Genomic DNA, 13,750 nt, shown 5'->3' with positions numbered 1-13,750 from the left:
GCACAAATCCCCGCGCGTGTTGCCTTGCCGTGTTAGCTCACACAGCCATTCTTTCCGCGGAACTCTATAAACAAGCAGTTCCAGATGTTACCTAGTTACGTGTTAATGCATCCGCAATAAAGTGGAAGGATATGCGTGAAAGCGTTAAGTCAAACACGGCTGGCTCTGTGGAAAAGGTAAATTTACTCCTTCTCTCTCTCGCTCTCTCTCTCTCTCTCTCTCACACACACACACACACACACACACACACACACACACACACACACACACACACACACACACACACACACACACACAAATGACGTCACTAGACGTGTACCACAACCTACCGATACCGGGTAAACTATTTTTAGCCTGGATGGAACTTGTCTGCTTTGCTTTGGACACGCGCACCCAGTCCACTTTTCCAACGGTCGTGACGTAGAAGGCGCGAGCACGTCACGCAGAATCGTGATCAAGTGTGACGACGGTGAAAGGTGGCCAGAAGTATCAGCGATTGTATTCAAAGATAAAGATTAACTAAGATGGTTCACACATCTCTCTTCTGCCCCGATATAAAGGTTTTAGTCATAGATCGACATTGTTAATGCAGATAATTTATTAATTAGTGACAAAGCTTATTTTGTACGTGTAAATATGGGCCGAATAGTGGGCTATTAATAAAATATAGATGCAAATGTTGAGAAAAAAGGTCATAAATACCACCAAAAACAAGAAGGAACATTCGGGAATAGTCGTCGTGTCTAATAGACGCTCTTTGGCGCATGCGTGATAAGAGAATTCCTAATCTTTCACACTTAGTAGCATTTTTTGCGAGCGATGGAATTTATTTTTGTAACTGCCTAACCAACGGATTAATATTTCACGATTATAAGAGCATTTTGGGGGACAGAAAGACAAATAAAAAAATCTACCACTCTTTTTTAACCGAATTAAAACAAAAGCGGAAGTATCTGCAACCGATGCATCTTGCCTCGCTACACTGCCGTATGGTACAACCCTCAAAAATCAAAACAAGCATCTCCGGTTGAAAAAAAGCGAGTGTCTGGATGCTACTTTGTACATTACGAAACTCAGTAGTTGTCTCAGAAAAAGACTTTTATCATGTCGAATATGGAAAGTATCCTTTCATTTGTACTCTTACGTACATTTGCCTAGCAAAACCGTAGCTAGTCATAAGTTGGGCTTAAGCTAACTCTTTCATACATGGAAGTTCTGCTCTGTTGTGTCGTTATGAGCAAAAACCTGACCTTGTTTTCACGTTTTTCTTTTTATATTTGGCTAAATTTTCGCTAGCATCATGAGAACCACTGACTTGGGTTAAATAAGCTAGATGTATTCAGACTCGTCCTCATAGCATTAAATTGTAATTTGGATTTATTACCAGTGCTCTGCTAACATGAAACAACCCCTTGACCAGCTGCTCAAGAACACTTGTTCAACCTGAAGTTTGCTGCCAAGGAGCTACAGCGTAACTCCAGGAAATGTGATAAAGAGGAAAAGTCAGAAAAAACTAAAGTGAAGCAGGTTGGTTTATTACACTTATTAGAGTCTTGAAAAGCTGGCCCACAGTATAACTGCACCGCGTGTTACACTGTGTGTGTATGCTGTGTTTCTCAGGCTATCCAGAAGGGTAATATGGAGGCAGCCAGGATCCATGCAGAGAACGCCATCCGGCAGAAGCACCAGTCCATCAACTTCTTGAGGATGAGTGCCCGGGTGGACGCTGTAGCCTCTAGGGTCCAGACAGCTGTCACTATGAACCAGGTCAGGACTGTGGGTCATGGGTTTGCAGGCCACTTCTCTTGCTTTTCCACTGTAATGTAAACGATGACCACCGAAAAACTCTTTTAATGGCATACATTAAGACAGAGAATGTTCCCTGGCTTGAGTTGGTTGTACTTTGCTTTTTACGTTCCATTCAAAGTCAAAATCAGTTTTGCTTCTCTTGGATTGCAGTGATTCTAAAGAATGATATAAGTAATTATAGTTGTGTACTGCAACTATTCCAGATATTTGTCACACATTCAGATGTGTAAATATAGTGGGTTTTTTTTTTTCATTTTTAAAAGGTTATATATGTAAACCAGATTTCATCGTAGCCTTGCATGTGCTATGACATCAAAACCTCTTGTCCTACATTTACAAGGAGTGTGCTCGTTCACCACATCAAATCTTATGCATGTATTTTTTTCACTGTGCATGTTCTGAAAATGACATCTTATTTCAAAAGAGGTGAAAAGCGCAGCCACTTCAGAGTCAGGCAAAAGGGCTCGCAGACATGCAAACAAAAAGACACCAATAACATAATGTCATTAGAGGCGCTTTAGACCTTGTGCTATTAGCTCCTCGCTCTTGTGAGAGTGACGGCCTCTTTTAAATTGCTTTAATTCAGCATCACTACAGGAAAGGCACCTTTTCACAGAGTAAAGCGTAATAATGTCTGCAGAAATGGAAGGAGTGCGTGAGATGTTACAGCCGAGCAACACCTCTGAGCACCCTTGTGTGTTGCTATAATACCGCTGCCTCTCATTAAAGCTAATGCCATCGCATTTATTATAAACCCATTTACCGCAGCTTGTTTACCTAATGGTAGGTTTGTTTTTGACTAGATTAATCTTTAATCAGCATCATCCTAGAACTATTAGAGGTGCTTCTAGTGTGAGAGAGTCATGATAGAGTGTCTAGTTAAAAGGGTTAAAGTGACACCTAGTGGACACGTTGGAAAACAGCACCCAAGCTTCAGTGGTTTATTTCATGTTTTGTTTTCCCAGGTGTCAAAATCCATGTCTGGAGTGGTTAAGTCTATGGATGCTACACTGAAAAGCATGAACCTGGAGAAGGTTAGAGGCTGTTTGCAGCATATGGCACAAAAACTATTCAGGAAATTTCTATTCGTTAATTCGTTTTTTGGGCTCACTGTGTTTCTGCACAGATCTCTGCACTGATGGACAAGTTTGAAAAGCAGTTTGAAACTCTTGACGTGCAGACAGCTCAGATGGAGGATACCATGAGCAGCACCACCACTCTAACGACGCCTCAGGTAACACTTCCTGTTATCTCCCAAGAAGGAAACATTCCTGAGCCCTTGTTGCTGCTTATGCATGCAGGATCACTGCATACTTATTCAGTTGTTTCATTTCTAAAGGCCTTTTTTTTTTAAATTACTATTTGCTTGTTGGGTCCCTAGAATGAAGTGGATATGCTGTTGCACGAGATGGCTGATGAAGCCGGGTAAGATCTCTACGCTGTCTAAAAGCATTAGGAAAGAAATTGGCAACTGCAGTGTATAAAATGAACTGTACTAAAAGCTTTATTCAAATGACTTTCATTAAGATCGAGGATGCACCTCTTTCACTGTTTACAAGGCTGCTTTGAAACACAAAAGGCTCATTAATATTAATTAATTAGATTTTTATTTTTCAGTTTGGATCTTAATCTGGAGCTTCCTGCAGGCCAGACCTCTTCACTGGCTTCATCTGTGGCATCAGCAGAGCAGGTAAGATATCCCAGTAGAGCAGGGCGATATGAGCAAAAATATTTATCACAATTAGAGATGGCACGATACCACTTTTTTATGTCCGATACCGATACCGATATCATAAATTTGGATATCTGCCGATACCGATATGAATCCGATATAGTGTTTTTTAATCAACAAAACTGTTTTTTAAATATCTTGCTGCATTTTGTATAAGTTCATACTCAAGTTTAAAACAACAACTACACTAAAGCTATTCTGTTATACCTGTATGCAAAAAAAAATATTTCATAGTTCAGCAATACTGATCAATCTAATAAACTTAAACCTACTCCATCCTCCCTATTCTGGTATTTTAAAGAGTACTTAGCATAAATATTAAGCAACCCAACTAATAGGGTTCCAACTCCCAGCAACAACAAAAATAAATAAATAAAAAATAGGGAACCACCCCTCACGCTCCACCTCATGATGCTTAATCGACGTAATCAACCTTAATTTGATGCAGTGTGAAAAAAAATGCACAGAAATCAATTATTTTTCAAGAAATATTAAATAGATTCAACATCTTTCTTCAACAAAATTGCAGACTGCACAGATGGTACCTTCCCAAAGGAAAAAGTACTATAGCTTACTAGGGTATATTAGACTTAACAGTTACTATATACAGTAATTGACTTCTATTCATTTTGCATCAAATTAAAACTTTGGGTGTCAGATAATTATTTATTAAAAGCTAGACATTTTAAATGAGAATAAGAAAGAAAAGTATGTCTTTGTGCCCCCTTTTCTCTGTTAATGCCCTATCGGCCCCCCTGGCTAAACTTTGCTAGATCCGCCCCTGCACAGTTACCAGCGTCAGCTACGTAGAAAAAGATCCTCGAGTAGAAAGTAATATTAAATAAATTCTAACAACAGCTGATCAAGCTTAAACGTGCTGCTGTTGTTCAGCCGCTGGTTTCCTCTTTCTGGTGCAAAGTGGGCCAAAAACAAACAAGAGAGACGGACTCGCGACAGAAAAGCCGATCAGCTGATCATTAAGCAGTTTCATGATTGAAGTAGCAGCAAGAAGAGGCAGTCGCTCGTTAAGCTTAACGCAGGAATGCTTTACAAACATTCAGAGATGGACTTACACACTTGCTTTACTTCTCTCGGGGATAACTTTGTCGGAGATGAAATGCCGGGTTGCTAGCGAAGCTCCACATGCTATCCAGACCACCGACAGGTCCCGCATGCCACAGCCGCTCTATCACGTGATGCATACTGCTCCGACGTGCTAACGTTCTGAGGTGAGTTACGGCGTGTTGCAAGTTTTGTGAGGTGCTTTCGTGATATTTAATGGATCGGATTACATTTTTTATTTTTCTCCGATATCCGATCCAGTAATTTAGGTCAGTATCGGACCGATACCGATACGTAATATCGGATCGGTCCATCTCTAATCACAATATACATTTGAAAATTTGAGATAACGATATAACTGACGATATAATTGACACTAGACAAAATACTTTACAACTCCACAACTTTATTAGTGCAAAAAAAACCCATCAATGTATTTTCACTTAAACAAGCAGCTGTTTTTTATGTGCATTAAAGTTATATAAAAAATTTAACAGTGCAAATGCAAATTCCTTGCTGACAGTTTAACCAAAAGGCATTTCCAGTGGAAATTGGCTGACATATCCTCAGCATAACCATGTATAATATCCACAAAACTTAAAAAAAGAGGTTATACACACACAATACGATAATATTATGTTGAAGCACAGTACGTATCACTCTGCGAGGCTCCTGCCTACGATAGTCGTAATGCTCCGAAAATCCATCAAGTGGTGCGGGTTCGTAGGCAGGAGCTTTGCAGAGTGATACGTACTGTGCTTCAACATAATATTACCGTATTGTGTGTTTGACAGATTTTTGAGCGACGTGTACCAAATAAAATCGTTTAGAGGTCAGTAAACACAACCACAATTCATACATAAGACACACAGGATTATAAGGGGCACTGTAGATTTTCAGGTAGCATGCTCTACCAAAAATAGTGCTTTGTTGTGTATCTGATGGATGAAAGCTAAACCAGTTCCACACCACTGAAGTTGCAGCATTTTTACAAACCAATTCTGGTTCATTCGTTTCATTCAACGATCCGCTTTCGCCCTTCTCATTCTCCGTCGCCGTCATGCTTTTTCTGCATTGTGTGTATGAAAACAAAGGCACTGCGCATGCGCGTTTTACCCGTATTCTATCGCGATATTTCATTTCTTATCGTTGCCCAACATTATACCGGTATTACCGTGAACAGTATGATATGGCCCAGCCCTATATACCAGCTGTTAAACATCCATCCTTTAGAGCAGCGGTCCCCAATCCCCGGGCCTCGGACCGCTACCAGTCCGTGAGTCGTTTATGTGTGATATCTGACAGGGTTTTATTGAAGCGAGTCATCAGCACGACCCTCTGGTGGACAAAAAAAAAATCTGTGCCAAATCAAGCATGCTGATCCATCCGCTGTGCCGATCCCACGGGGCAAGTGAATGTACCTACTTCAAACCCATAAGTATGCAGGTCACTCTGTTATTGTTAAGCCGAATTTATGGTTCAGTGAGGGCAGCGCAGCCGGGGATAGCCCATCTACCTGCAGACCAGTGTGTGGGCTACTCTTGCTTGTGCTGTGGAGAACAGTGTAAGTGTGAAACTGAGTGTAAAGATCAATGAAAAGTGTCCACTGACCCGCTGTCTGTGCTTTTCATGCTGTATTTTTGAAGTCACTAAAGGTTTTTTTTGCGGTTCTCCAGTTCCCAGTAAACTCCACTGTTGCTCCTTTCTCTATTCCAGCCCACTTGTCAACCAGTCAGCATTTAGCGAACGCATATGACTTCCGCTTTCAGTGACATGCAGTTGGAATTTTGGAAAACTGCAGAGGAGCAAGTCTGTGTTGGGTGAAAACCGTGATACACTCGTTGTCTGAATGGTAGTGTGTACGCTGGAGGACACGTTTACGGGACCTTAAATTACGCTTTAGCCTGACTAAACCATCAGAAACAGACTTCATGAGGGTGTGCTGAGGGCCCGATGTCCTCTAGTGAGCTCTGTGCTCACCGCCCAGCATGTGGAGCCCGATTTGCATTTTCCATAGAACACCAGGATTGGCAGGTCCACCACTGGTGCTCTGTGCTTTTCACAGATGAGAGCAGGTTCACCGTGAGCACATGTGACAGACGTGAAAGGGTCATGAGAAGCTGTGGAGAATGTTATGCTGCCTGTGACATCGAACATTGATTCTGCAGGTTGATCATTTTCTTTTTCATCAAACGATGTGACATCCCTTCACTCCTAACGCATTACCTCGTCCAATCAGTGTAGATATCGATGTGATTTACTTTCCCAGTGAGATCTGATGTGTTTTCAAAGTGTTCCTTTAATTTATTTGAGTGATACACGTTCTTCACATGCCATTAAGGGTCAGTCAGTGGGATCTGTGGAACGTGTGAAGCCACAAAAAGGATCATCATTTTCTTTCCTGTTTAAGGAAACTTGTCTTTTATTGAGGTTTTCTTCGGTTTGTTTTGTCCTTTTTGTTAGTGTGATTACTTTGTTACTCATCTTTAACCTCCTAAGACCCGAACTCTTCCATTGCATGCATTTTTAATTTCTCTTTGATATTTGGGCATATTGGGGCCCGATGAATGTAAAAACAAAGAATTACCACATTTTTTTTTCTTACCTTTTCCTGTTTTTAAGAAAAATAAGAGCCACATGTGAAGATATTTGTTTAAAATTTTGATAGAACAGTAGCAGTAAAATGTCCTCGTAAGTGGATATCAGGCCCTTGTAGAGTAATTAAGTATTTTGGTCTAAATAACCTAAAATGTGATGTCCACATATGTGGACGCCAGGTCCTTGGAGGTTAAAGAATATTGCTGTCTGTCAGGCTTAACCCTGTATCCCTCACACAGTTACAGCAGTGAGCTGGTTGGATTTTACTTAATGGCTCACCCTCTGTTTCACTGTATTACATTTGGATGAAAATTGCTTGAAAACCAAGAGATTGGTTAGCGCCCCCCTGGGAACAAGTGCTAGGAAAAAATGTGTATTCCCAGATAGCAAAAGATAGCGAATGAAAATTTGAATTTCAATCATTTAGCAGGTTTCTGGAAGTTGCAAGGATTTTGGATCGCCAGGTGGTCACTGACTGGTTTCCGGGCATGCACGACTAGGAAGATAGCTAACAATATCTTAGTACCTGCAGCCCTCACTAGGATGACCTGCTGTCTGTTGTTTTGAACATGTGTACATGATGCTGGCTGCAAACTAAATCTACCTACAAGTATAAATATTTAAAGGAGCCGGAACATAAAAGATTTACAGTTTTAATAACTCTGTTCTTTTCTTCAGCCCTAAGAACACACAAAATCAATATATCGAACTGGACTATGAATGATTGAAAACCAAAGCTCCTGTAATAAATGTTTCCTTTGACCTAGCTGTCTCCATCTGCTGATTTCTCTCTCGTCTTTCGTGCCGTCATCAGGATGAGCTCTCCCAGAGGCTGTCCAGGCTGCGAGACCAGGTGTCATAGTGACACGGCGAGGAAAACAACAAGAAGGAGCAAAAACACAGAAGGGCCAATAAAAACAAAAAGTGCAATGTGCCTGCAGGCTTCATGCCCTCCTTTATATTCTTTTTTTTTTCTTTTGAGAAAAGCCTGAAAGCAGAAAATGATGTTTTTATAAGAAAGCAGGCTTTCAGTCCTGCAAGTGCGTACAGCTATTACCTCAGTCTAAGCTGGTTATGTTGCATGTGTATATAATGCAAAGCAAAGCAATATATTTATTTATGTACTAATTTATTTCCTAACTGAATGGATATTGTAAGGGTGTACTTTTACTGCTACTGCTGACGGTGTTGACACTTTTGTTTTTTGCTTCCAGTGTCAGCTTTGCTGTCGTAATACAAAATTCTCCAGGTGAAATAGTTTCCTTGAGTATTTAATAGAATTTTCTTCATGTAGCAGTAACCACTCCAAAGGCTCACACCGCACTGCTATTCACAAACGCAAAGTCATTAAAAGTATTGCAAAATCTCATCCTTGTCACTTTTTTGTTGTTGTTGTTGTCCTTGTCATTTTGTGTTTTGGATGAAGTATGCAGCACACATTCCTCTCGGTCTCTCCATTTTTCTGCGTGCCCCTCCCTCTTTCTCTTCTTCAACAGGGAACAGATGAGAGGTCAAAGGTGTCACCTGTAGAGGAAGCAGCCTTCTGCCACTCGCATGCCAGTACCTCATTACACACACACACACACAGTGTATCTCTGGGAGGGAGGCACATCCCAGCTGGGAGCCATTACAGGTGCCGTCCTAACACACACACACATATATCTTCATATGAACACGTTCGCAACCCTGTAGCGAGGGGAGCTCTCCGGAGTGACACTCGGTCACCTCTGACCTCTTTTGTGTCCCTCCTAATCATCATCAGCACAAACTTAACTACATCCACAATCATCATCATCAGTGCTCGCAGACTGACACGAGTCTCTTGTTTGCGCTTGCTTCCAGACACTTTGATGAGTTTGAGGTCTGCAGTACGTTTGAGCACGCACCCGCTCCTTTAAGTCCTCAGTTCTTCTTATTTTCCACTGACCTCTGTGATCCAACAGCTGTCAGTCATTTTTTTTTCTCCACCGTTTTTTTGGGGGTCTAAAATTCAAATTCCGTGTTCCTTTTGTGGTAAGAACCACAAAATGTATTTGATACTTTTGTGTGTGTGTTTCAAATCTAATTTTAACCCTCAATGGCCGTCTCTTTTCTTTCAACATGATTAAAGCTGGGAGAGTCTTTCACCGCCTGCCCCTTCCACTGTGTGCATCTCAACATATGTGCAAGGGATGTTTTCACCAGATGTGCAGGAGACAACTCCTGTGTGAGCAACACCGCAGGGAGAAGCCTGTGTTTGTATGTGTGTGTGTCAGGTGTTGATACCTAGCAGCTCTCCCCTCCAGTCAACACCTCCCTGTCCAGGTTCCTACAGGAGTGCCACTTGCTGACAGGAAGGGATCTGGTGGGCTGTGGGTTGTGTCCCTATGGCTGACCCTTCTGCTTGTGCACAGGGTGTGTGTCTGCATGTCTGTGTTGGTGGATGAAAAGCTGCTCAAAGCCACAAATGCTGGCTCAGCGAAAAAAACTAATTGCAACAGGGGGGATTGGTTAGACTTCCATATGATTCATGTGCAGGATATGAAACAGCGAGTTTAAAGAGTCATAAACTGGATTCAGCAGGAAGAGATGAATACCAAAAAGTCCCAAATTATTTTCTGGAGAATTAAATAGAAGGAAAAAACGAATTAATGGATCCCTAAAGAGTTGATAACTTCCTGATAGTTCCCTTGAAAGTGCTAAAAAATATGGTACTTATTATAAAAAAAACTTGTTGTACTTGGATAACACAGGTTTATATAAACAAAGATGTTTTAATAATCATTTAATTGTTCCAGGATAAGTTTCAGTACAAATTGTTTTAATAATGCAGTTTTGTTATTGTTCAAAAACCATACAGTGGTGACGAACGCAAAGAAACAAAAATGAACTAATACCTAATGAAATAATTAGCAATCATTTATCGTTTAATTTAAATTAAATTAAATTAATCTAGTTTCTTACAGGAAACTTAATGTTAAGCTGTTTTTAAGAAATCTCTGATTTGCAACATGAATGCAAAAAAATAATTTAATTGTTTGATCAGTTTTTATTATTTAAACCATTATAAAATCCTGATGTTGTACTTTTAGAGTGTACTGTGATTAAATCAAAATGCTGAGAAATGTAAATAAACGTAACATCTGCAGTTTTAAATATAACACATACTTTTTCAGTGAAGACCACATTTGCCCATCACGTGTGTCTTACGCTCATCTTTTTTGAGTGTGGATGGTAAGAAGACCGATATTTAAGGTGGCACAGTACATGGAAAAGTGCAGCGCGGCCTCCTTTTCCTCCTCTCCTCTGCTTGTCTTCCTTCCACCTCTCAGCTTCCCATTTTAAATATTCAATTACCACGCGTGAAGGGTCAGGTCAAACACAGGAAGCCGAGCTGATTGGTTCTACTCAGATATCGATGGTCGTGTGTGACCAATCGCTGCTGCTCAGGGCTTTGCCCAGCTGCTGCTCTGTGTGTGTGTGTGTGTGTGTGTGTGTGTGTGTGTGTGTGTGTGTGTGTGTCTAATCGTTCCAGACCACGGTTTCCCTGGGTTTCCACTCACCTCTTGACCACTGTATCCTGTCAGACGTGTAAACGCTGCTTTTAATCAGTTTTACCGTCTCACACACACACATACACCCAATGCAGCTGACCCTGTCCATCCCTGCTCTGTAAAGCACGCTTCATTAAGATTTAACTGATCTCCTGCTCACACACCCCTCTCACAACCTCTGTCAGGCACACACCTGATCCTACCAGCGCTGTTAACCCCCCCAACTTAACCCTCACCTCACCCCATCATCCACCCTGATATCTCTTACACTGAAACAGCTCTTCAGCTCAGACCTGCATCCTTGACTGTATGTGCTAAGCTTCCAAATCTGCGTTTGACGTTATAATTGATAAAAATCAAACAAATTGGAAGACCATGTGTTAAAAAATAATAACCATAATTCATCATACTTTTTTTCTTTTTCTGATTTGCTCTGTTAGCCAAACTGCAGAATTTAACACATTAAAGTAATAAACTCGACACTTTTGGGAAGAATATGTTAGAAATATGGATGCGATTTTCCTTAGTGGAGAATCTGGTGGACCAGAATCTGGTCCATTCATCTTCTTCCACTTATCCAAGGTTGTTTGAGCCTAGCAGAGCTGTCACAGAGCAAGAGAAGCTTGGTGGAACCTGGACAGCTCGCTGATCTGTCACAGGGCTAACACAGCGAGAGACAGAAAACCATTCAAACTCACATTTACACCTACAGCCAATTTAGAATCATCAGTTAGCCTGACTCCGTACATGTCTTTGGACTGTGGGAGGAAGTTGCAAAGAACCCCCACAGACACAGGGTTAGCATACAATGTCTGAGACGGGTGCACAGTATTCTGCGGGACCAACATCACCCTGCGCGCCACCTTTTCCACCTGCTGCCCTCAGGGAGAAGGTACAGGTCTATACAGGCCAGAACATCCAGACTGGCCAACAGCCTGTATCCACAGGCTGTGAGGCTCCTGAACTCTCTGACCCCCTCTCACGGACAATAACCATATCCAACTTCTTAATAGCACTGAACTTACTTGTCAGGTTCTCATGTTGTTGCTAAGGATTGTCTTATTGCACTGGAGTCACACTGGGTTAAATATTTACACTTGGGTTTTAAGGGGTATTTATTATTTTCTTCATTATTTTATTTACGGGTTGTACGGAAGCCCCAAATGCAATTTCATTGTTCTCTGACAATGACAATAAATAAATAAATACTAAATACAAACTCCATGCAAAAAGGCCCCGGGCTGTGCGGTGACACTACTAACCACTACACCACTGCACCTCTATAGAAGTTAGGTCACCCCAACAATTTCATTTTGCACCACATACCCGCTAAACTCCTGTCAGTCACATCAAATTCACTTTATGTGCTTTATGTTGAGTCCTGATACTTGTGCACTATTTAATTTATCTGCTGTGCTACTATTGTTACTTTATAGCTTCTTAATGTATCGAGTGCTTACATCATGCTAGCCTAATCCCACCCCAGCTGAGTCCAGCTGTGCCAGAGGTGTCTTCATGTTAAAGAGTTTTTCCTTCCCGCTGTCACCACGTGATTACTTGCAGGGATCATCTGATTGTTTGCGTTTTCTCTGTAATGCCTTACCATATTAAAGCCTTAAAACTGAACTAAATGCTTTATTTTCCTGTAAAGGGTTGGGCACACTGAAATACAATCAAATATGAGAAATCTTTATTGCATTTGGCATCTAAAGCATCCTTTGCTAACACTTTACAAAAAGGACACTGAAAAAAACTCCATAATGTTATCCTAGATAGTGATTAATAAATTATCTAATAACTGTTGATTAGTCAGTGGTCAAGCCATAACTCCACCCCCAACCATCCTACGGAAAACTGCAGATTATACAGAATTTATCTGCTAGATTTTTAACTTTTAACTAGACCAAAGAAACAGGATGACATCACTGGCATTTTTACGCTGCCTCCCTGTTTGTTTTAGAACTGATTGTAAGAGCTTATTGATTAGTATCAAGGACCTTCATGGTCTTCCTCCCGCCTACACGTCTCACCTCTTACTACCATATGAACCAGTATGTATCCTGAGAGCCATGGGCAGAGTTTTTAGGGGCCTGGCTGAAAATGAAAAGAGAGCATTTGAAGTCAGGGCCTGGGGGCTCTGCAACAACCTGCCCAAGGAAACTGGGTCAGTGAAGTCAGTCGTTGCCTTCAAGTTGAGTCTTAAAACATGCTTTTTATTGATTATTATGAACTGCACGGGTCACTAAGTACATTTAATAATTATTAGGGAAGCACTGATGAATGACTCCCTGACTCTCGGGTTGCTCCTGATTTGTTCCTCACTCGTTATTTGTCGTCTCTTGTGTATTAGCCACGTATCGCTTTGCTGGTAAGGTGATTCTGGCGTAGGCAGTGAGGATGAATCGGTTAATAAGGTGTTTGTCGATAGTTGTTGACAAGAAGGTTGTATTCTTGACAACGAGGGAAACAGGAAGAGAGATCTACCGAGGATTTCTGCTTCTGGAATAACGTTGTTATAGCAGTGGATGTGGCAGAGCTTTGTGTGTGAGGATTGCGTGTGTGTGTGTGTGTGTGTGTGTATGTGTGTGTGTGTGTGTGTGTGTGTGTGTGTGTGTGTGTGTGGTGCATATGGTAAAATACTCTGCAGGTCTGCTGTTAGTCACACTTCCGCGTCTCAAATTGAATTAGCGTTGACAGCGCACAGCGCCGGCCGCGTGTATGTGTGTGTGTGTGCACCGGGGGCACTAGCTGTTGGCAAGCTGTCCACGTGTGTGTGTGTGTGTGTGAAACACAAGAGAAAGACGGCCTTTCCCCCCTGAAATCAATTATACAAGTATAGGTCTGTGGATGTGGGGGTGAGAGGGGCACATCCTGTAGAAGGCAGCCCAGACAGACAGCACCATCTGGGGCAGCAGGCGGGTCAACCCTTGGTTGAGACATGAAAGAAGCAGAGGCTTGGATAAGAGGAGAGGAGAGTACAGCCTGGTGCTAAATCACTTTTTTCTCTCCACCCCAC

At 41.6% G+C, this 13,750-nt stretch overlaps 1 protein-coding gene across 2 annotated transcripts; it reads left to right on the top strand.

Annotated features, from left to right (window-relative positions):
- Window positions 1-799: 799 nt before the first annotated feature.
- On the top strand, window positions 800-8,570 carry LOC113033874 (charged multivesicular body protein 1B1-like). Of its 2 annotated transcripts, none has more exons than XM_026188056.2 (8): window positions 800-1,120; window positions 1,430-1,527; window positions 1,621-1,767; window positions 2,775-2,843; window positions 2,936-3,043; window positions 3,191-3,234; window positions 3,427-3,499; window positions 8,016-8,570. In XM_026188056.2, exons 1-8 carry the CDS (start codon window positions 1,105-1,107, stop codon window positions 8,061-8,063), a joined length of 603 nt encoding a protein of 200 aa, XP_026043841.1. In that variant the 5' UTR covers window positions 800-1,104; the 3' UTR covers window positions 8,064-8,570. The 2 variants fall into 2 exon arrangements, with proteins under 2 accessions (XP_026043841.1, XP_026043823.2); XM_026188038.2 differs by having other exon boundaries at window positions 955-1,120; window positions 7,969-8,570.
- Window positions 8,571-13,750: the final 5,180 nt, after the last annotated feature.

This window comes from Astatotilapia calliptera, chromosome 2, assembly GCF_964374335.1.
Source record: "Astatotilapia calliptera chromosome 2, fAstCal68.1, whole genome shotgun sequence".
Lineage (NCBI taxonomy): Eukaryota > Metazoa > Chordata > Actinopteri > Cichliformes > Cichlidae > Astatotilapia > Astatotilapia calliptera.
Note: the sequence above shows the minus strand (reverse complement) of the source record. Positions and strands in the feature narration are given on the sequence as shown.